Source organism: Gasterosteus aculeatus, chromosome 2 (assembly GCF_964276395.1).
Source record: "Gasterosteus aculeatus chromosome 2, fGasAcu3.hap1.1, whole genome shotgun sequence".
NCBI classification, from domain to species: domain Eukaryota; kingdom Metazoa; phylum Chordata; class Actinopteri; order Perciformes; family Gasterosteidae; genus Gasterosteus; species Gasterosteus aculeatus.
The window spans coordinates 2,954,104-2,977,676 of record NC_135689.1 but is presented as its reverse complement, the minus strand read 5'-3'; the positions used below and the strand labels follow the sequence as shown (position 1 = coordinate 2,977,676).

The window sequence follows — 23,573 nt, the reverse complement described above, 5'->3', positions numbered from 1 at the left end:
ATATTATCATCATTATACACATAAAAATCCTAAATACTGTAATTTATTTCACAAACTCTGACAAATCATTTGGCATCACAAATACAGTCTCTCCTTATATTGAGCGCACATTTTTTTTTCTCATAAATGTAAATTTCCCTCTTTTAAATTGGTCAGAATCTAACAAGAAATTCATCCGTTTACAAGCACCCTGATCCGACACCTCTATTCTGATGCAGCTCTTCCCAGTGAACTACATTACATACTCCATAAACTCCAGCCACTCATATTTCTCTCCACTGCTCAACCCCGTCACAAACCCGCAAAGCACACCCGAGAACATTGCAGGCTTCGGGGAGCCGTTCCGTCTCACTCCCCCTGACGGAGGGGCCGCTTGAAAAGCATTTGAACACATCTATAAATATTGCTATGGACATTATAATACAGTACAGTGCATCATTGGCTCGTTCCCTTGGGAAAAGGGTTCAGTGCGTTAAGATCGCCACCAGGGCTTACTGTGGGTCCCAGTCACTGCAAAGACATCCAGAATAAGCCTCATCACCGGGGCTCTACACCTTCCCTCTGAAGCTCAGCCGAGCACGACTGCCGTTCGTTTCCACGTCACGGAGACACATTTGGAAGAAGAAAAAAAAAGAAAAACTTGTCATTCCCAAATCAGAGGGGGAACCACCTCGTGTCTCCGCGCCTCTTAGAGTCCGTGGGAGTAATAATGACACTTATGAAGGATCACTCCTTCGTGGGGGTGGAAGAGGGGGGGGGGGGGGGGCGGGGGGGAGGCAGCCGTCAGCAGGAGGAAGAGATGGCCGGCGGACAGCGGCCCGGGTTCAGGCCTCGCTGCAGCACTCGTAGATGTTGTCCTCCACCAGGGCAATGACCTGCTCGAACTTGTGGTGCAGCTGGGTGCGACGTGCCGTGGGGTTGGACTCCAGAGCCGTCACCACCTTTTGAGGGGGGGGGGGGGGAGAGGGGGGAGAGAAGAGAACGTCTTTCAGCGGCTGTCGAGCATTCATGCATTGATCCGCCTGGCGCGAAGGGGCGGAAATCAGCCACCTGCCTGGACGCAGAGAGCAGAGCGGGAGGCAAAGACGAGGAACAAGAGAAGTGCTTGAAACTCTCCTCCAAGCCCCCACACGCGCCCCCACGCCACAAAAGCCTTCGCTCTTCACATGTTTACAAAAACCCACATCTGCTCTGTTTTTCATGCCCAACAGTTGTCACGGCGTCAGTGGGATTCATGAGCTCTTAGCGGCGGTGTGCTACGAGGCAAAGCGACCTAAGGGGGAGGCGGGGGAGAATAGGCAATCAGGGGCCATTCATGGAGAGAGTCCCCCCGGCCCCCGTCGGTACAGTGGCGTGACAGAGGAGAGCAGCTACACGGCGTTATCACGAGGGTGCTCCATTAAGGCCCAGTCACCGCCGACTAAGCTCCTCCTCGGAGTCGTCACCGCGGCGGGGGGAGAACACGGGGTGGAGGGAAGCGTGGGGGGGGGGGGGGGGGGAGGTTTTCGAGAGGGCTCCATCAAAGAGAGCCGTGAGATACGAAGCGGCAGCTTCACGGTGTCGTTAAGCAGATAAAGGTAAACAGCACGCCGTCGGCCTTGGGTGGAAGGTATGCGCGGGCCCGTGGAGGGACGATGCGACGATACGTTTCAGCGAGCGCGACGCGGCACGCCCCCCCCGGTACCCGTCGGTGAAACCGGGGCGGTTCCAACACGAGCGTGACGATCTAATCTGGGTCTGACATCAGAAGGACTCTTACCTGGTGTCTGTATCTCTTGGCGTATTTGTAGATTTCTGTCAAGGCCAAGTTGGTGTTGAACTCATTTCTGTGCTTCTACGAGACGAACAGTAGACTTGCATTAGATTGCATCCAAAAGTACCATTTATATGCAACGGGGGGGGGGGGGGGGGCTTTTGTGTCACTCACTCTGGACTCCTCGGCCAGGTGGGCGTTCATCTCCTGCTCGCTGAGCGGCGCCATGTCCTGGATCTGCTGGTAGTAGCACTGCACTCTCTTCTTATACTCCGGGATCTCCTTGGCGTACAGCAGCTTGTTGGTGGGGGAGTCCTGAAGTAAAAACACATTTCAGTCAAGGGGCGGTTTGGACGCGGACCGAATCCTTGGGCTCTGCTAGCCGCCCGCGTACGCACACGCCGTCGCGTGAACACGACCGCATGTGAAAACATTTAAAATTAATGCAGGCCGAATGCTGCAGCCCGCTGGAAGCTAAAAGGGTTAATTCATTATTGAGTAGCGGACCTCAATCTGGAATGAAGAGGTTTGTGCGTCATTGAGGCGCCGGCGTCCTAACGAGGAGCCGGGTCGGCCTTTAGGCTGTTCGACGTGAGAGGGAACACGGACACGGTCCTGAGCCGGAGAAGGAACATTCCGGTCCAGACAATATACTCCCTCATAGCTCCACGGCCACTCGTGACCACTGGTGCTCATCCAAGCGAGGAGGGAAGGAGCCGGGACGAGAGGCCGCGTTTCAGTGGCGGCTACTGTGTGCAGGGAAGGAAAGTAGGACAGGGAGGGGGAAAAAAACAAAAACCCAGCGGGCCAGACTCGTCTCTCAGCGTCAGCGAATGTGCTTACAGCGCACCTCAGTACTCCAGTGTGTCACCAGTTATTTCTGTCACCTGGTGTGTGTGTGTGTGTGTGTGTGTGTGTGTGTGTGTAGGGGGGGTGTAAAGCCCGTGGAGGTGGTCGCTCCTTCTGATAGGGAGAGAGAGGTGTTCCCTGTCTACAAGGTCACTTCCTGCCGGGCGCCCATCTGCCCGGTAACCCCCCCCCGTGACCCCCTTGTGACCCCGCCGCCCTCCGCGTCTGCATCTCGCCAGATAAAAAGGAGGGTTTCCGTGGAAACGGCAAGGGTTGCTTAGATGCTCTCACCCTGCTGTTTTTCCTCCTAATCCGGACCCCGTACCCTTCACTGTCCCTACTGGCCGTCACACACACACACACACACACACGCACACACAGGCACAAATTATTGTCCACACTCGAGGAAACCGCGGCGGCCTGTCGTGCCAGTCTCCTTGACCTACAGGACAGAACGTGGCCATGTCCTCCGCAGCGAGCGCACAGACGGAGGTTTTATGCGCAGCTCGGCTTCGCCGCCCAGATGGACGCGTGCGTCCTCTCGGGCACAGAAGGGAAGTGTTTCTCCGTTTGATGAGTCCTCCCGCTCCCTCCGGGGAGGAAGCCAGTCGGAGAGGGAGACAGGAAGCGGAGCGCGCTCAGGGTCGCGGCGCCGGAGGGACGAGACGGAGCGGTTAAAGGGGAGGACGCTGACGTGCAAGCGGGGGGTGCGTACGCGCACACACACACGCGCACACACACACACACACACGGGCACAGTATGGAAAAAGATCCCTGCCGCGCATGACCTTGGATCAGCCGACTCAGCCAAGACAACATGTGGAGAGGTAGATGGAGATGACAGTTGGATGGAGTTCACCGGGGACTGCAGAGGTGTGTGTTGTGTGTGTGTGTGTGTGTGGTCAAACAGAGACAGACACACAAGTGAAGCACTTGTGGACGGATCCTGCATGAGGTGAAGGGACAAAAAACGTCAAAAAGGTACAAAAAGTAATGATTTTTTTTTGTGCACGTGATAAAGCCGTTTGAATGGTAAATGGGTCACTGACAGGGACGCCTGTCTCTGCGTCTGTGGCACCTTGCAGTCAGCCCAACATGTCATAGCTCTGAAGCTTTACATGGTGTCAATGTCCCACAGACGGACAGAAGATGCACCGGTGGATGAATAGATAATCTCACCTTTCCCAGCTGCAGGTCAGAAACGGAGCAGGCGTCTATGAAGGCCTGAGCAATGACGGACAGACAGGCGTCCATGTGATCCGTCTTATCGATGTCAAACACAAACTGGGGATTCTTCAGGATGTTCACCCAGAAGCGCAGCGGCAGACTGCGCAGAGAGAGAGAAATGAAACCTTTCAAAAGACGTGCGCGGCGAGGCGACCGGAGGGGACCTCAAGCACAGAGATTAGACGTCTACCTGTTGGTTTTCCAGATGTGCAGCGTGTCCGGGTCCGTGATGCCCCGCTTGTCCGCCTGCTCCTCCAGGAAGTCAAAGAAGTATTTAATGGCCAGGGGGGGGCGTTCCGGAGGGATGCTGAGGATGGCCTGGAAGAGGTCATCCAAGAACTTCTGCAGAGTCCCCTGTGGAGGAGAAGAACGGAACGCGATGTAGAGATCTCCAATTGGTTCCTGAGGCTAACGTGGGTCACGGCAAGAGGAGACAGAACGACGACTCGGATGTCGGGCGGCCAGCGGCGGCTCCTTCGGTTCACCTTGGTAGACAGCAGGCGCGTCAGGTAGATTTCAGGCAGGACCTTCTTGCGGTGGCTCTGCCTGTGTGACCTCTTGTTCTCCATCAGGTCATCATGAGGCAGGACCTGGATAAGCAGAAGTCAAAAAGGTCAACAAGTCGGGATAATAAACCAGCTCGCAACGAGCTCAATGGAGGCGCTCCGGGGGGTTTTCTGGTTCTTGCATTGGACACGCGATCCAGAAACCACATCTGGGTCATTTGAAGATGGTATGCACAATTGTAATGGAAGTTGGGGGGGGGGTTCTTGTGGTTTTCTCTGGGTGCCTTGTACAGGATAATGTCTCGGACTTGCTCATACAGGTCTGAATATGAGTAAGAGAAAAGCGATAGAAGCCTTCAAAAATCCACCCACTTGTGTCAAAAAAGGGCGGAAGAACTGTCCTCTTAAACTAACTGTTCAGCCGGCAAATTGTGTTCCAAGAAACTCATTATTCTAAAGTCAAAGGACCCATATCTTGGCTGACGTTTATAAAAGAGCTTAAGCAGCATTAGCGCTGTCATGTCCTCTCAGCAGCTTTCCGTTTCACCTCCATTCACCCCCCCCCACCCCCCCGTTCACGCCGCCGTAAAGCCGATGCGGCCTGACTTACTGCGGCGAACGCCAGAGGAGTGGACTTTGACGAACCTTTTGATTGCCTATGAGGAGATACTCACCAAGTGCACATACTTCTCCGTATCCAGATCTTTCACTAAAGGGGAAGAGACAGACAAAAAGAAAGATATATATATATATATATATATTCGGCATGAAACAATGTGCAATCAGCAGGGCGGAGACCTGAGGGAACGAGAGGAGACGGGAGGAGGCGAGCACGGAGGAGTGTGGCGGGAGGGAGGGAGGAAAAAAGAACACAGGAGGGGAGATTGACAGGAGCGCGAGGGAGATAGAGTACATGCGAGAGGAGAAAGTGATTAAGGTGGACTGTGGGCCGGGAGGGGAGCTGTCTGAGAGAATGAAAGAGAAAGATTACGTGAGAACGGAGAGAGAGAAGAGACAGATTAGGGGAGACAGACACACGGACCCTGTGATTGGCTCTGGAGCCGGAGTAATGAGATGGTAATGGCCGGGCCAGCGCCGGGAAAACGGCATTAAAACCGCGCCGGAGTTTATATAAATCTAAACACAAAACACACCCGGGTGAAAACATACGAACACCCGAGCGTCTGTGCAGGTGCACACGAGAAAACACACACACACACACACACACACACACACACACACACACACAGCGGCCTTGTGAGTGTGTTCTCATTACGCCACTGCTGCTGCTGCCCCGCCGGGACCTCGGTCCAGACCCACATCGCCGATCACAGGCGGGCAGGGTTTCATATTAGCCAGGGAGCACTACAGGCTCATAACACCCCCCCCCCCACCCTCCTCCCCTTGAGGCGTTGAAGCCGCAGCCGGGTTTGGTCCACGTGAGCAGTTTTTTTTTTGGGGGGGGGCCCGGTGTGAATGAGAGGAGCCGTTTTGACGGACAGAGCCCGAGCGGAACCGAGCGCCTGGTCTGGTACTGATTATGTAAGGCAGACCCCCGGACAAGCCCATTAAGAGCTGCACGTGGACTCATCTGTCAACAGGCAGAGCGCTCATTATATCCCGGGTCGAGGCTGGAACGCCGGGCCGACTTTTGGCGCTTCGCGGAGCTGACGTTGGCTAATGGAGCACACCTATAACCCAGAAAAGGAGCCCAAGTGGCAGCGTGACGGCTCCCCGGAGCGGGAGGTCCTTGTGATTTATGAGGCGCGGGTGTGTTTAGACGTCCGCCGTGTGTCTTTTTGGGGTTTCGTGCACGTGCAGCGTATCGCGTTCCCCGGGCATTCGGCCGTTTCCCCGTGATGGAGGGCGTGCGCGCATTTGTCCGAGTGAGTGTGACAAAAGGGGTGAGGGGTGTCCCGCTTGTGGGTGGCGTACCTCTCCCCAGGGTGTTGTCCCTCTTGTCTTTCATGCTCATGGCCAGCGATGCCCCCTCCGGGATCTGTGAAGGGAGGGAGGAGGGAGGAGAGAGGAGAGAGGGCACGGGGTCAGGGGTCAGCCGGGGTGCAACGGAACAGCATCATTAAGGCGTGCAGAGGTGCGTTTGTTTGTGTGTGTGTGTGTGTCTGCGGTGAAATGGATGGAACAGCCCGACTGTGAGGACACGCTGCGGCTCGCTGCTTTTCACAGCTCGGCCCCAGCGGCTCGGCAAAAAAAAATAAACAGAGCACTTAGCGAGTACAGGTAAAGGGTCGGAGGTCGAGGGTCACCAGGCAAACGCTCGCTCGCGCTCGAACGAACGCAGACGTAAAACAAACAAACATTCTCGGGGTCATCTTCATTTTACTCGGTGCCTGGTTATTCTTTACTTGTAATTTTTTTAAAACAGTTCTTTATTATAATTGGTTTCATTTTTGTATCAATTCTAATTCTTTTAATAAAAAAATGATTTGATCTAAATAAAAATAATTAATACAATGCGTTAAAGTGGATTTGTATGCATTTAGGAATTAGCAGTAGTACTAGTAATAAAATACATTTATTAAATATTTAATATTGATTAAAGTCGTTTTTTGTGGAACACATATAAGACACAAAGTCTCTTTTTTTAAACTTGGTTTGGATCTTTAGGTTATGTGTTAAAATAAACATAACATTTTTATTGTAAAACAGGACCTAATTGCTGGAATGGATGCACAGCGTGTCTGAATGATCGCAGCAGCTGCACACACACACACACACACACACACATGCGTGCAGCCTCCCACCTATGGACACACAGTGAGACTATTTACAAGGAGTTCTCACCTCCAACACCACTGCTGCCGCTGTCACGTTATCAGGGACACACAGGGACACACAGGGACACCTCCACTGAGGTCTCACACAAACACAACACACCTGGTAATGGAAGACGGTGTTGAGTTTCTTCCTGCCGTCCTCCATCACTGAGGAGTTATCCAGGTCCTGCAGAAGCTTGCTGTTGCTGCCAGAGTCAAACCACTCTGGAGAGGGATGGAGAGCCGAGAAGGGAGGGCGGAGAAGAGGGGGGGGAGGGTGGGGAGCTGATATGAGACAATTTCGTCCTACATTTGGAGAAGAATATGCGTGACAGAGGGCAGCCGCGCTCTAACTCTCTGTGTCACGACCTGTGGAAATATTCTTGCACCGTTAATCAAATCAGCTCTGCAGGCTCCGCAGCTTTTCGAAGCAATAACTCTCTGTGATTGTGACTGTACATTCTCCTCGATGCGTTCTGTCATTTATTATATTGCGGCCTCAGGTTAGTTGAGCTCCATGAGAGGAATTGACCTTTTGCAAAAGAGATTACTAAATCTCAGAGGGCAGTGGGAGAGGAAAGGAGGAGGATAATCAGAGGAAATGTGCTCTTACCCAGGTCGACATCCTCTGCTCTGGGCCACTGGGAGAATGGCAGGTTCTTATAAAAGGCTTCCAGGATTTTTTCCTTCACCTGGCACACCGTGTCAGTGTTCATGACCCTGACCGGCAGCGAGTCCATGCCGCAGCCCTGGAAGGACACGCTCATGTTCTGCGAAAATAAACACAGAGCGATGGCATTTCAGACCTCTGCAAGGTTCCGTCAAGACGTTTTGTTGCCGCAGTCGACTCGAGTTGACCGGGACGGACCCCTGGGCGCTCGCTCACCTGCGGCTTGGCCTCGATGTTCTCGCGGAGCAGCCACTCCTCGTTGAGGGTGTAGCGGGCCTTCCCCGTGATGGCGTCGATGGAGCCCTTGTTGATCTGCTGCCTGATGGCGCACAGCAGCAGGAAGAAAGGCTCACCCACCGTTTCCTGGAGGTCACGGGAGAGAGGCGGGGGTCAAAAGTCAGAGATGCAGGAATTCCTTTTAACCGAGCCCGTCTGGGCATCTGCCCCCTCCCCCGAGCGTCACCTTGAGGTAGCTGTACATGCAGATGGACATCCAGTTGGTCAGCATTTTCTCCACCACGGACTCGGTGCGGCGCAGCATCAGTTTGGGGTTCTTGGAGGCCGAGGCGTCGATCAGGTCCACCAGCAGGTCTTTCATGATGCTGGTGTAGTACTCCAGCTTGCCATGGAGGGCGATGGTGAGCAGAGACGCCAGGCTGCATCTGAAGGGCGAGAAAACAGGGCAGCAGAGGAGACGGATGAGCGAAAACATGCTTTTCGGGGGGGGGAGGAAACTTGCAGCGTCAGTGCCTGCGGTCAGTGATGCACACGCAGTGGCAAAGATTAGAAATAACCGCAGTCAACAACAGGGCCTCGTCCTTCCCACAGCACATGTGACGGCAGAGCCAAATAAAGGACCTGATCTAATGCGGGGAGTCCAGAGGTGCAGGGGATTTCCCTAACAAAGCCCCTTTAATCCTGCAGACAGCGGCACAGCAGGTCTCTGTTTCTCCGCGATGACCGGCTAGTTTAAGGACATCAGGAGCAGCAACGCCGATGAACGGCTGTGCATTCACACAGCTGGAGCGGCAGAGACAGCAGGTCTGTGCTTACAGGGAAGAAGCTCCCGCGGTGAAAATAGAGGCACCCTCTGTGTACGATTCATTAATAATAATTAACATGGCTTCTTATGTCATGGTATAGAAAATGTAACTTAGGTAACATGCTTTGGTTGAACAAGCAATGAAGTGAAATACCTCAGTTTGCTTTATTTGCATGTTTTTACTGAATATTTCCAATGTTGGATCTGCATTAATTGAGGTCTCGGACACTTTTCTGTTTCGGCATGAAGTGGTTATTTTTGTTGTGGCTGGAAACAACACTGCAGCACAGCTGCGGTCCTTAAAACCCGAACAATGAGCCGCGTGTTGGTAACGCTCTCCCGAGGTGAGAAGAACTGCAGCCGGGTGATATTTATCTTTGGCGCCTTCATATTGTGGCTTCACAGTAAACACCTCGCAATATGATGCTCTACAACAAAAAAGCCTCAGCAATCACTCAATTTGTTCTCAACTATTTTGTAAATCTAAATTACTTGGGTCAAAATGGTCTGATTGGAACTGAATATCTGTGGTGGAAAAAAACCAAAGTGAATGACAAAAATAATCAATATATTAAATCTGCAGCCAAAATAATTTGCAGCCGTAACAGGCGTATAAATCGTATGAATTCATTCATGACTTCTTGCATTCACCTGTCTCGCACTGCGAAGTCCTTCTGCTGCTCCAAGGCGTGGACGAACGTGACCAGGAAGTGCTTGTTGTTGAGCAGGGTGGAGAACAGGGTGATGCCCTCCTCCACGTTGGGCCGCGTCGCGTCGGTGGCCTGCGGGTCAGAAGGGAGACGGAAGCGGTTGTTTCGTCTCAGCGGCGTTTCTCCTCGAGTGCGCCGCACACCCGCCCCGCCCCCCTTTTTGCCGCCTCCCGTCCGGAGTGACCCGTCCGGTGAACACCTCATCCTTCTTTCACACCTCCCTCTTCCTCCTCTCCAGGCACCCCCCCCCCCCCCCCCCTCCCTCTCCCTCTCGCTCTCTCTCTGAAACCCCCGAACCCGCCTCTAAACGCGCCGACTCGGCATAACGAGCGCGGGCCGTCTGCGGGGCGCGGCGGAGCTGCAGTGGGAGGAAGTCTTCCCTCCGGGCCGCGGCCATATGGAAGCGGTCCGGAGGCTGACAGAAGGAGAACAGGGGTGTCCATTAAGATGAATGCCCGCCTGTGAGATTTATTTGCTGTGACCTGGAAAAACACTTCCTGGGAAGCCGATGTGGATCTAAGGCACTTCATCACCGCCAGACAGCCCCCCCCCCCCCCCTCCCACCCCTCCTGCCCCTCCCGGCTGTCGGCCCTGCAAAACCCGGCGCCGCCATCGCCGCCGACTCCTCCTCTCTTTCCCGAACGCGTGCTCGTCTTTGTGGACCCACCTTCTCTTTGTAGCTTCCACTCCCGTCCGCCCCTCATATTACAAACGCACACACTATGCTATAACACTATTCTTTTCCTTACTCCTCATCAACAACGAGCCCACCACGAAAACCGTAACGCGCTTCAGTGTGACCCAGTCGAGGAGCAGGGGCGAGCGAAGGGAAGGAGGCGAGTCAATGTGGCAGAAGGAAGCCCAGCCGAGCGGCCTAATGGCTTAACCCCTCACCTTCCAGTCCTGCAGCAGCGGGTGCGTCTCCGGCAGCGCCCGCGGGCCCAGGCCGTCGTTCTTGTAGGCGGGCTGCACCAGACTCCTCTCGTAATCGGAACACATCTGAAACACACATTAACGGGGAGGCGGTTGGAGCGCGATAGCGAGACAGAGAGACACACACACACACACACACACACACAAATAGGAGCCGGCCTCGGGACCCCGGTGCGGTAAATCTGCAGCCTGGAACCTAAGAGGGAGAATTTCACGAGGAGGCCCCCGGACGGGCCCCCCCCCTACGGACCACGAAGCAGGAACGCGACGCTTATCAACACGGGGCCTGAATGGCGCTGACCGGGGGGGCCGAGCGCTCCTTCTGCAGCCGTCCTTCCAGCACAGCCGCGCTCCACCCGCGTCCAAACTGTGCAAACAAAGTTTTGCGTAATCGGGGAGAACCGGAAGCTTTAGCGGAGGAAAGAAAAACAAACAACGCGGCGCGCCACGAGTTTGCTGATTGAGCGGGAAAACTGCGGAGACGACAGAGAAGCAGCAACAGTTGAATTCATTTCAACACCCTCCCTCGCTCGCTTCCTCCGCGCCAGAAAACGGCGTCCGGGGTCTGTTGCAACAAACCAGCGCGGCGGCTGCTGATGTAAACTGTGAGCAGTGAGGTTTGAGAAATCAGGGGGAAAGTTCGCTTGTCTCAGCGCCCGCCATTGTTCTGTCTCCTTGGACGTCCATGCCTGTGGCTGGGAGACAAAAGTCTGCTGTGTGTGTGTGTGTCTGTATCACATTAGCTCTCCTGCAGGGCGCCACAGCGAGCTGCGCCTCGCTAAACGTGCGTTTGAGTCTCAAGGTGAAGTTTTTCATCCCGCGCATCTCGGGCGCTGGGAAGCGCGCGGCGTGCAGCGGGGAGATACGATTAAGGCCCCATTGAGAAAAATGGTGTTGTCAGTGCGCCGGCGGAAATCAGATAGCGGGCGGGCGAAATGGGCTCTCTCACCTTGGGGAAGAAGGTGCGCGTGACAAACTGCTTGTACTCCAAAAAGGGGATGCCCTGGCTGCGATTCAGCTCCTTGGTCAGGTCCGTCATGTCCGTCTGCAGCTCGGCGAAGCCTGGCGGAGGGACAAGAAGAAAGACCCAAAGTCCTGAATCGTGACATTGTTTGTGGCTCCTGGGGTTTGTTGCGCTTGGCAAAAAAAGGAGTCAAACGTGTCTCCACAGGCTCAGACTACTGGGATCAGAAACAGCTCCAGATAAGAGCCAGTATCATGTGATTTACCAAATCAAAAGTCATGTGCATCTACGAAGATCTCCCAACATCCCTCCTCCTCCTCCTCCTCCTCCTCTGTATAAATATTTGCCACACGACAATCAGAGCGGCCAAATCCGGCCGCAGTATCAGCACGTCCAGACAGCGACTTAATGCCGCGGTGCGGGTTCTCCGGGAGGATAATGTCGCCCACTAATGAGGCGCTGGAGATCCCTTCATGGAAGTCCTCTGCCCGTCGCGGGATGGGAGGCGTATTTGGGTTGCGGTGCTAATTCCCTCCGATTGCGTGTGTGAATAAAGACGGGGGAATACTACACCCGGAAGGGGGGTGGGGGGGATTTAAGACCTACTCCAGGTTACTCATCCCGTGTCCCCTCAACAGCCCCGAATGTGAAAAAGAAAATCCCACAATACCAAGAACCTCCTGTTCCTGCAGCCTGGAATGTGTTCCAATTCCCCATCGTCCTCGCTCCCTCTTCTCCTGCCTTTATCGGAACTTTCCCTCGCTTCGTGCACACTCACCCCGAACACGGCCACAAATCTATCTGCGTCCTGTGAATAAATAACCTCCCCCCCCCCCACTCTCCTCTCTCTCCCCCACTCCTCCTCCCACGCTCCTGCTTCTCCTCTCGGACTCGCGGCCCCGGCTCCTATCGCTTCCTCCCCCCCCACCACCACCACCGCCATCTCCACGCAATAAATCTGGTCGCTCAGACGCGGCGCGGCCTTCACTCCCTGTGCCCTAGAAACAAGCGCGCGCACACGCGGAGGAGAGGCGGGGCGCTGGACGCGCGCTGAGGCCTCTTGGACGCAGCAGCAGAGGCGACGAGGCCACTCGGAGTGCGTCCGCCTGACTGATGGCTCATCAGACGCTGGGGGTTCATGAGTCACGCTTACTCGGCACAAATCTGTCAACCGTTGTGTGTCTCCCTCCCCCTTCAGACTGGAAACCAATCGCAGACAAACACCGTCTGCACGCACACACGAATGCATGCGGTCAATACTTCTCGTCTTCCCGCCAGGTCTTTTGTCATGTCAGTCGAAAACAAAACATCATTCCAGGTCCAAACCGCTGTGAGAGCGGCGTTTGTGTGATAGTACAGGGCGTGCTTGTGTGTGCACGCGTGTGCTTGTGTGTGTGTGTGTGGCTTGTTGGACGAACGCACCTTTTCGGATCTCGTCTCTGATCTGGGACTCCATCTCCTCCATTTGGAGCAGAGTTTTCTGCCAGTAGCGCTCCGCCCGCCGGCTCTTCGTGCAGTACACGACGAGCGCTGAGGAAGGCGGGAATGCAGTTAGATCACGAGCGCGTCTCAACCGGCGAGGGCGCCTCACGCCGCCTCACGCCAGCGACCCCGGGGGGATGATCCGCAGGGCGCGAAAGGTACCGGAGAAAGATTTTAGAAAAGGACGTTCCTTTGACAGCATCTTTTCTGAGCCTGTGAGTAATTTGTGCACGGATGCATCCAGCTGTGAGAACATCTCACTGAGAATTGTTGTTTGTGAATGTGTAAATAAAATGTGTGCGTGTGTTATTTCAACGGTTGTCCCACTTAAAAACATAAAAAGGTCTGTGAACACGTACAAACACGTACAAAAGGGAAAGTGTGAAAATCCACCATTGCTCTAATTTTCACCCCAGCACCTGCCTCAGTTATACGAAGACCACACACACACACACACACACACACACACACACACACACAGGAACAGTGAGGTCTTTGTGCTTTGAGGACTGAGGCAGGTTTTCGTGAAATTATGACCCCCTCCTCCCCCCGAATTCCTCTCATCTCTTCCACATCTGGAGCATCCATCGCCACGGCAGCCGCACATCCGTGGACCGCTGGTGCACTACGCGACTTACCCACAGTGCACAGCAGCAGCAGCACGCAGCACACCACGATGGACACCACGATGGCCAGCTCGCTGCCCCCGAGCTGCACCTTGGCGATGGTGTGACGAAAGTTCCCCACTTGCACCTAGAAAAGAGGAGAAGACGCGGAGATGCATCACTGTCTGAATGAACTCGGCATTGTGTGCATGGAAATACAAAGCCTTTCATGATGATGAAGCTAATTGTATTTTAGGAAGACAAGGCAGCCATTGGGTGTTGTCTTTGGATGGAATACGCTCCGTGGTGGGGACGCGGGTACCTGTGCATCATTTGGTTCATGGGCGCAGGTGCAGACACAGATAAACGACACCCGGTAGCTCTTTTTGAAAAATGGTCCATCGCTGCAGCGAGCTGTGCAGGAGTCACCGAGTTCAGAGCAACCCAGATGTGACAAGAATAAGACTTTCACTTCTGCCTTCTGATTAGTCAGCGGTCCTCTGTGGACCCTCCTCACATCCTTCCCCAAGCCCGGCGTTCTTCACAAAAAGAACCCCAGATAAAAAGCCTCAAATCCGCAGACCAAATCCCTCATATGCTGCTTTCCCTTTGAGGGGGTGGGGGCTGTGGGGGGAAGAGGGGATGGGGTGATGGGGGGGCTCACTGGGCTCCCTCCTGCTTTTCTCATTCCATCCTCCTCTTTCTGGTCCTGGCATTTATTTACCGGCGAGAGACGGGCCTCCCAGCAGAGACGACAGCAGCCGGGCCGGTGTAACGGAGCGGGGGGGTGCGGGGGTGCGGGGGGGGGCTATTGTTCTGTCTTCCTGCTCCCTGGTACAGAAACACTCCCCACGTCCACTCAGCTCGGCTCCATTCCAGAGCCGAGCAAAACACACAGGGGGGGGGCGAGTAAAAAACACGCCGCCGAAAAGTAAGCAGAGAAACAAAGATGGCCGACGGTGCTGCAGCGAGGCCCGACGTCTGTTGTTTATTCCCTCGTCCAATCGGCACACTAATCATCCTCGCTGCTCGCCTGCAGCCGCCCCTCCCCCCCCCCCCCCCCCCCCCCGCCCGTGTTACGACATCTAATTTGACCCCTCGCCCTCCCGAGACGTCCTCGCTAATTGCCCGTGTTCATTCTCCGACATCCCGGGGAGCCACAGGTAGACTTTCTGTCGCAGAGAGGGACGTATGTCTCCGAGCCTTTCAGACGAACCACTCAGTCTGGCTCTGATTTAAATATAGACGGACGCTTAATAAAGCCCTCTCAGCGGGGACAACAGCAGATGGGGAACGTGGGCAGGCGAACGAGTGTCCGCTTCCATCTTGATTAGGGCGTCTAATTGCGACGGAGACGAAACAAAAACACCAGCGAGGAGTGAGTGAGACGGTCGCCGAGTCACAGATAGCGGCCGCGTGAGAGGCGGTGGATTCTAAATGTTGGACACGTGGCCGTATTTGGGGGGGGGGGGGGCGTTTTACACGTTTGCACACTTACTGTGACGGGCAGCTCCCCCTCGTTGGGGCCCAGCAGCCCGCTGATGGTGCAGTGGAACAGCTGGTCGTTGTGAAAGCTGATGTTACAGGGATGGGAGCCAATCATCACGGAGTATTCCTCCGGCACCAGCTCCAGGTCGCTGGGCCCTTTCTGCGCCAGGAGAAGAGAACAAAAAAAAAAAAACAGCCGTCAGCCGGGGTGCGATGGCGAGAGGCGGTTTGAGGATTACGTTCAACCGCGACGGGCACACACACACACACACACACACACACACACACACACACAAAGCGATCTTTCCGTCGTTGCAGCTGTCACGCAGAGAAAGGCAGCAGAAAACCCCTCCCGGTTTGGGCCGGAGTTCAGCTTAAAGCAGCAAACATTGCCGCTGACTCTCTCACGTGGCCGGGGAAGTTTCGAACAAACAGACCCAGTGACAGTCATCCCTTCTTGTGCCCAAAATAACATTCTCAGGGGCCTCTACGGGGGACTGGCGGGGTAAAGCGCATTAGCCTTCTTTCTCCTCTTCTCTCTCACTCGCTGGTTTAATCAAAGTGGAGTTTTACACCAGTCGGTGTTTTCTGGAGCTTTTCTTAAGGGCGATACGGAATCAATGGAACGGCCCTCTGAGTCGCTGTAAAGAAGCGAGACACATGAGGTTAGAGACAGATTGTCTCACGTATCAAACCAGGAAGTCAGTCTGTAGACTGTACACAGCTTTAGGCAGACTAATTGGATAATAACATTTTGGGGTTTTTTTGGTGATGTCGCCGCTGTTTAAAGAAGTCTGCAGTCACTTGGTTATACGGCGTGTTATTATTCATAGACGGGAATAATAACAAACATATTTGTATGGATGCAATTTCCCTTTAATATTGAGATGTGAGGAAGCGCCTGTTTATCCCCAGAGTGCTTCCGTGCTTTGATTGCACCCTCAAGCGCCCCCCCCCCGGGTCTCTGTCAACAAATGCTTCCTAACACACACACACACACACACACACACACACACACACACACACACACACACACACACACACAGCTTTAAACCTTCATGCTAAATGATATTTAAGCATTTTGTCCAACATTCTGGACCAAAACAATGGACGCGCCCACATTCCAGCTCGGGTCCTTAGTGTCCTTAGACGAGTCGCCCATGTACGCATCTTGCGGAAGCCGCTTCGTGTTCAGACCCCCCCCCCCCCCCCCCCCGTGTGTGTGTGCTGTTAGCATGTGAATGTCGTGCGGCGTCACAGCCGGCGGCCCCTTCAGGGTGATGAATCCATGCCGACAGGTGCTTGGATCAGCCAGACCACGGGAAACAACACGGGACCTCCCACTGAGCCTCCCCCCCCCCCACCCCCCCCCGGGCCCCCCGGACTGGAATCAAGAGGCCTCGGCGGCGGCGGCGGGGGGGGGGGGGGGGCCTTTGATGTGCTCTATGAGCCTCTGGTTTGTGTGAATATGTATCAAGGAAGCGCTCCAGCGGTGATGCTTTTAGAACCAAGAAGCCTTCAGAGGACACGTCAGTAGTTCTGTTGAATATTAAAACGCTTTTGAGGTTGTCAATAGTTCTTTCTGCGGAAAATTTAGGCTAATCCGTGTTTTTCGTCAGAACTCCATGATAGCGGCGTGTCTCTACCGGCCGTCATCTCACCAGCTAATGTTTTTTTAATTATCAAATCCATCAACTGGTGGAAGGACGGCCAAAACACATCCGTGGTCCCCTGAAGAGTTGATCGGATAATATCTTTGTCCTTCGTGTTCAGTCATCAATTCCTTTAAAATACTTTAGAATAGGTTAAAAACTGATGACATTCCCATCAACTGTCCTCTGTGTTTAATGCAAAGTTAGATTACTCACAGCAGGCTAAAGAACAATGAGCGATTATATAGAAGAAATAAAAAATATGAGCCAGAATCAGTTCTAAATTGTAATTTATAACTGTTCATGTTTATTATACTTGCTTTGCTTCCTGTTGTTTCTCCGTCCTTTCTGCAGCTATCGAACTGTAAAGTCCCCCAAGGTGGAACTAATAAACCATCATCAAATGGTTAAGTGAATAAAAAGGATTAAGATTTGACACACTGATTAAATTCCCATTTTTTTCATGACACAAGTGCTTTTGCCACCAATTGCTTCTCTGCTGCGTTGAACAAGACAGTGTGTATATATATATATATATATATGTACGTGTAATCAATACAAACAGCATCCCATTCAGTTAGACGTAGAGTAAAAGGAAGGTGAACTTTGGCCCCACTTGTCGAGCGTCCTGCCTCATCAGCGTCACTCACGTTGATGATGAGCGTCAGCGGCTCCCCGGGGTGGTGCTTGATCAGCTTCTCCTTGCTCGCGGTGAAGAACTGAGGGTCCTCCACGTACTCCAACAGGAAGCGACCTTTGTGTGGCTCCCCCTCCTCTTCCTCGCTGTCGTAGGCGAAGGGTCGGTCGCCGGTGTAGAGGAGCCCGTTCAGGAAGAACTGCACCGAGGTCTGCTGGGACTGGCTGGAGGCCGGGGACGGGCAGGTGATCGTGGAGGAGGAGACCACGGCGCAGCGCTGCAGCAGAGCCAGAGGGGTCAGGGTGAAGCTAAAGCAATTATGGAATAACCATTTTTAAAATTTATTTTAAATGTATATTTTTTTTCCATATATTTTAATTTTTGCAATTTTTTTGTTTTTGATTAAAAAAATAAAAGTGTGCGTCACACATTTAACTGAATTGTTGAGTCTCCATGTGAAGCTGGTGAGAGAAATGCGTAATACATAGTATATGGTCGGGGTCATTTAAGGTCTGCCCCAACAGACACAAATGCTACTAAAAAAACCTGTTTAACTGCATAAATCAGTAGTATATTTACTTATGTGTCATTTCTTTGGAAAGAAATCTCAGATTTTAATTTCCTCCCCCAACTCATGCCTGAGTTCTTTCTTTTGTTGTTGTTCTTTCGGAGGCGTGATGACTTCATGACACATTAAAAATACAGTTTTTCTGTTTGTTCCACCTAATTACGAGTTCCCGGAGAGGGAAAAAAAGAAAAGAAATTCAGATGACTGCTCACTTTTTCTCCAATTTCCAGCACCTCCATGGTGACGCTCTGCACCAGATCAAAACCCCGGCCTGTCACTGTGATGGTCCTGCCACCGCTGCAACACACACACAAACACACACACACAAGCAACGAGAGTCACATCTCAGACGTGACAAAAAAAAAAGCAACCAGATTTTAATGCAAAACAGTTCGACTGCGGTGCAAATCCACACGCGAGTCATCAAACGCATCATGCTGTCAGACGCACACGGGGCTATTTTGAACACAAAAGAGAGACAATGCTGCACACCAGGATGACATCACAGCAAAGACTTGTTAAGCGCGGCGCAGCGTCCTGCAGCTCGACACTGGCGACGCGTGAGGCCGGTGCCCACCTGAGGTAGCTCTTCTTCGGGTGGATGAAGCTGACGGTGGGGTTCTTCTCGTACGTGTAGACGGCGCTGCGCTCCTCACTTTGACACGGAAGGTTTTCAAACTCCACGCACACCGTCACCGAGTCGGCGTGGGCCTGCAGGGCCGGAGGCATCGTGCACTCAATGGTTTCCTCGGTTTTACTAGAAAAAGGAATAAAATAAAGAAAGAGAATATTACGTCGGGTTGGAGGACTTGAGACTTGACTTGTGCTCAACAAAGTCAGGATGGTTCTTCTAAAATCTGCTTAAAATGATCCTAAAACGCATTTTGAAGTCCAGAAATGTGTTTGGTGAGGTCACAGTAACCTTTGACCCCCGAATCTTGATCGGCTCGTCTCTGAGTCGAAGCGAATCTTCGAGCCACATTTGACGTAATCTTCTCAAGGCGTCCCTGAGATACTGGGTTCAAGTGAAACGGGGAGGCCCCCGAGGTCACTGTGACCTTTGACCTGCAAAACCCAATCACTTCATCCCTCAGCTCCGGTGGACGTTTGTGGCAGATTTCGAGAGGCGTCCGTCCCCCCCCCCCCGAGCGGCCTGAAAGCAAGCGGTACTCACTCGGTGATGGCGCACGCCAGCGTGCCGTTGGCTCCCACTCGCACTCCCACCTGGGAGCCGATGTCCAGGTTCTGCCCCCTGATGACGACCACGGTGCCTCCGGCCCGAGGGCCCTTCGTGGGCTCCAGGGACAGCAGCTTCGGGACCTGAGTGAGGGACGACAGCGCGTTCGGGTTAATCACGCGCGGCCGCGTGGCGGAAATCTCTTCTCGCCCCTTTGAGATTCAAACGTCTCGTCTTCACAGATCGGCAGACAGCTGCCGCCTGGAACAGTGTGAGGAAAAGCCCACGAGCTGCAATACGTGAAGCCAGCGGGCCTCCGGGCACTAAAAGGCGACAATGCTAGAAGCTGCGCGCAGACGAAGGGTCCGCGTCCGGCTCCGCAGCTCGCCGACCAGCATCGGCGTTCACCGCGCGTCTCGACCCGCGCGTGACCCTCGCCTCCAGGGGAAGCTCCCGTCCTCGCCGACAGGATTCACTTCCCCCGTGTGCGCGGCTGGAGGCGGCCTATTGTGCGTTTGCGTGTCAGCGCTGGTGCAAGGAGGCAGATGTTTCCGTCTGAAGGAGCGCGAGGAAGGAGATGCGGCAGAGTCGCACATCCTGTCCACTTCTTCCCCCTTTTAAACAGCAGTCATTAACCCCTCGCACTCCCACCGTGTCAGAAAGTGGACGGCCGCACACCGGGGAGGAGTTCCCACAACGCCACGGCCTAAATCCTTTGTTGTTCTGGATCCTCTCTTCATCCTCGCGTGTCAAGAGGAGGAGGAGAGGGGGGGGGGGGGGGGGGGATCACGCACAGGCAGAGCTGCTCGCAGAAGCACTGATTTGCGAAGCGCTTGATCTGTTGATCTAATAAAAAGAAACAAAGGGTATTTCCACTGGCTGGATATTCCAAATCCAACGGGAAACCGCGCGGGTCGAGGTCAATCGTCACGAGGGCCGGCTGTCCCGCCTCGACCCCGCGCGATGAATCCACAGCCAAGCGGACCCTTCCAACAAATCGCCAGATTTGTTTTTGCTGGCAGCGAGAGCAGAATGACAACGCTGCCGGGTTCGGAGATTCCCACACACTCCTCAGGATTCCTGGGATCCGTGCGAGGCGTCTGTTAACACTCGGCTGACACTCGGGAAGCGTCTCCCGGCGGGCAGCGAGGGCCGACGGACGGAGGAGGCGGAGAAGAAGAAAGAATGCGCAGGGCGAGGCCGACAGAACAGAGAAAGATCAGCAGGGGTGGAGGATACTCACTAAGTAGGAGAAGCTGTCCCTGGACGTCCCCGTCCCACTCTGGTCCACGTCCACCTGGACCACGTCCGTCCTCTCCCGCGCAGACGGCCCAGTGAGACACACCAGCCTGGGGGATTTAAACAGAGAGTCACCTCCTTGTTCGGTTTGCAAAACATTATAATCAGAGATCAGTTAATAGAGATAAAACAAACTGGCGATAATGGATACGAACACTCAGAAGAACGTCTGATGATTTCTATTAAACTCGTTGCGGAAAGCGAACCGATAAGATGAAGAAAGAGATCCTGATCTTGACAGCTAAACAAAAGGCACATAATGAATCTTGGAGAATGGTGGTTATGAACCAATTCATCAGACCGCATTTACATATGGAATCCAATAAAGCCCTGAGATATTGTATATTAGAAGATGTGCTGATGTTCAGAGCCCCTCAGACCAGATGTGTCAAACCCCAGCGGAGCCTTCTGGCGGGATTAAACCTTTGTGTCGTCGCCGCGCTCCACGGGAACGCCTCACATTAACGACACGGTGGAATATCGAGGCACAGCGGTGTGGATGTACTGGAGGGGGGGGGGGACACGGCGGGGGCACGACCTTTATCAGCTCACGTGATCCTCTTCCGGCGCGACACCCCGTCGTTTTTTTTTTAGTCGGGGCCCTCGAGCTTCGCTGGATGTAGATTCTCAGCGTCAGAGTGATTGACAGAGGAATGGTGGGGGGATTGTGTCAGGTTTGGGGGGGGGAGGGGGGCAGGTCAGGCTGTCGGCCCGGCTCGGACAGCTTCCTCCTCCGAGTGTGCTTCTAAATGTCAGGGTCAGACAAATGCCCCGTTTTACCCAGAACCCACTGTGGCATTTAACGAGCCCAATTAAAACACGAGCCGTTAAAATAATAAATAACTCTAAAATAAGCCCATCTGTTGACGGCGCGACGTCTGCGTTTGTGCTCGCTAATTACAGGAGCAGCAGGTAAAGAATGTCATCGCGCTCAAATTACACTCCTGTCAGTTACGAGTCGCGGCGGTTAGAAGCCGGTTGAATAGAATCGTCTCACATGATCGGATTCAGGGAGGAGATGAAGAAGAAAGGGACGGATAAAATCAAGCGCGACTATTCAAGAGAGATTCGAGCCTGAAATAAGAGGGCCGGAACCTCCGGGGCCAGGCTGCCGACGTGCCGCCGTACGATAATGATGAGGATTATTCTGCAGGAGGAGACGCATCCACGGAACCTGTTTGTAGAACACCGCCAGTGTGATGAAGTGTGGCATTTAAACGGCAAACACTCACTGGGTTTGTCACTGTAAAATGTGTTCAGATATTCCTAAAACCACACAGAATGCATTTCTACGATGCGGGACAGAGCCGTGGGGACGACGTGGCCTTTGAACAGGAACTTCCCTGCAGGGCCGTTAATTTCATTTGTAAATCTACTGAAGATTCCTGAATAAATAAAAATGTTCTTTTTTTATCTTTTCAGTTCCCAGAAACATCCTCAGATGTCTTTTTTTTTTTCTCCGACCAATATTCCAAAAATATATATTTGTGTTAGAATGAAAAATGAGCAAAGCAAAAAATCATCGGACAAACAAGAACCCGAAAATACTTTGAATTCATTCAGAAATGAAAAAGAATAAATTCCTTTATAAGGCGTTTGCAGATGTGCTGTTGTGTGTGTGTGTGTGTGTGTTGCGTGTGTGTGATGTTGATGCAGGGTGATCCCAGTCACTCACACACACACACACACACACACACACACACACACACACACACACACACACACACACACACACACACACACACACACACAGCCCGGTTGACCCCGGCTCCACATTCCAGCGCCGCCCCACCGCGGTGATATTATGGGTTTCAGAGGCCGATGTTATGAAGACGTCTCCGATCATTTCCCTCGAGTGGATGATGAGGATCATCAACAATCGGGGGGCCGACAGCGGCGATGTGCCGCTCAAAAAAGCAAAGGGGCGGGGGCCCCTCGGGGCTCGTGTGAAAGCGATAGCGAGGGCCCGAGCCAAAGAACCCAGAGGCGGCGCTTCGGCCCGCGATTAAAACGCTGACACGGACGCGAGCTGCACGTGTTCCTCGCGTCAAACAGCTGCGAACTTTTCACCTCGCGGCGCACGATCCGACACCTGCCCGCACGGCGCCGGGCGTAGCGAGAGCGCGCTTTGAATCTCAGATGGACGGAGGGTGTGTTTTTTTTGTGGAACTGAGTAATTTGACACGGCTCCTTCGCGTAAGCCGATTTAGGCAAAGTAAGGTTTATAATAAGATGAGATTAAATGTAAAGGGTTTAAGTTAAGGAGATGAGATGGCATAATTAGATAAAAGGGGAGGTCCCCACAAGGACGGATGCACGTGACGCTCCGCTGTCATAACAAGCCGCCCGCAGGAGCCACGGAGGAGAAAGAATTACGACACGAGACAAGGACACCCCCCCCGGAGTGAAATGAGATTGCCTGTTTTCAGAAATTGTGTGAGGGGGGTTTCGGGGGGGGGGGGGGGACGTGTCAGGTAGCTGGAGTGACAGGTGAGACTCGCAGGTCGCCCTCGAACCGGTCTTAATACAATGATTGGCTTCAGTGGAGCGAGACCAGATAAACTGTTCCATTCAGGGAACATTACAGATACTGAATGGAAAGTTCGGATGGAACGGGAGAGTCCTGGTATGTCGGCGTCAGAGCGATGTCCTGCCGTCTCCATGGTGACGGTGTGGTGGTCGGCGGTGCATAGTGATATTTGTGGAAACCTGCCCTTATGAACACATGAAAAGTAAACAAAGTGGAGGTTGACGTTCAAGTGCTTAGACTGGTGGACGTGTAGGAGGGTAATGATAATAAGAGGAGGGAGCTTAATAACTTATTCAAATTTAGTCCAAATATGTTAGGTCAAATAAATGTAAAAAAAGTAAAAATATATTAGGTTGAAAAATAGAGTGGTAGAGTGAAAATAAGTCAAACAATGTTGAAAAATGTTTGGGCAAATATATTAGGTCCAAAAATATTTTGAAAGAAAAGTGAAAAAATATTTATATTTAATTTAATACAAAAAAATATCCAAAAATATTAGGTAAAATTATTAAAAAAATTATTGTTATAATAATTATTATTTCTTTAAATAAATTGAATAGGTATTGGATGGGCTTCCTTTAAAATCCTACTTTACTTCCATCGAGCGGTTGGTTACAGAATGAGTACCACTCAAACAATAACAAAAACTGTACAGTTCTGCCTCACTTATTGGTTGCCTGAGAGAATAAAGGTCCACTTTTTTT

General features: G+C 52.9%; 1 protein-coding gene across 1 annotated transcript in view; it reads right to left on the bottom strand.

Annotated features, from left to right (window-relative positions):
* Window positions 1-27: 27 nt before the first annotated feature.
* Window positions 28-23,573, bottom strand: part of plxnd1 (plexin D1) — a 47,904-nt gene continuing 24,358 nt past the window's right edge. The window contains exons 14-36 of the mRNA XM_078082887.1: window positions 20,284-20,389; window positions 19,038-19,183; window positions 18,441-18,620; window positions 18,076-18,160; window positions 17,309-17,572; window positions 15,017-15,166; window positions 13,552-13,666; window positions 12,854-12,961; window positions 11,417-11,529; window positions 10,429-10,533; window positions 9,476-9,606; window positions 8,246-8,444; window positions 7,999-8,145; window positions 7,726-7,882; window positions 7,234-7,337; window positions 6,271-6,334; window positions 5,010-5,044; window positions 4,315-4,419; window positions 4,020-4,183; window positions 3,782-3,929; window positions 1,928-2,068; window positions 1,760-1,834; window positions 28-941 (exon numbers count right to left, since the gene is read on the bottom strand). Coding sequence (XP_077939013.1) covers window positions 825-941; window positions 1,760-1,834; window positions 1,928-2,068; window positions 3,782-3,929; window positions 4,020-4,183; window positions 4,315-4,419; window positions 5,010-5,044; window positions 6,271-6,334; window positions 7,234-7,337; window positions 7,726-7,882; window positions 7,999-8,145; window positions 8,246-8,444; window positions 9,476-9,606; window positions 10,429-10,533; window positions 11,417-11,529; window positions 12,854-12,961; window positions 13,552-13,666; window positions 15,017-15,166; window positions 17,309-17,572; window positions 18,076-18,160; window positions 18,441-18,620; window positions 19,038-19,183; window positions 20,284-20,389 — 2,959 coding nt within the window. The 3' untranslated portion in view covers window positions 28-824. The remainder of the gene's footprint in view (window positions 942-1,759; window positions 1,835-1,927; window positions 2,069-3,781; window positions 3,930-4,019; window positions 4,184-4,314; window positions 4,420-5,009; window positions 5,045-6,270; window positions 6,335-7,233; window positions 7,338-7,725; window positions 7,883-7,998; window positions 8,146-8,245; window positions 8,445-9,475; window positions 9,607-10,428; window positions 10,534-11,416; window positions 11,530-12,853; window positions 12,962-13,551; window positions 13,667-15,016; window positions 15,167-17,308; window positions 17,573-18,075; window positions 18,161-18,440; window positions 18,621-19,037; window positions 19,184-20,283; window positions 20,390-23,573) is intronic.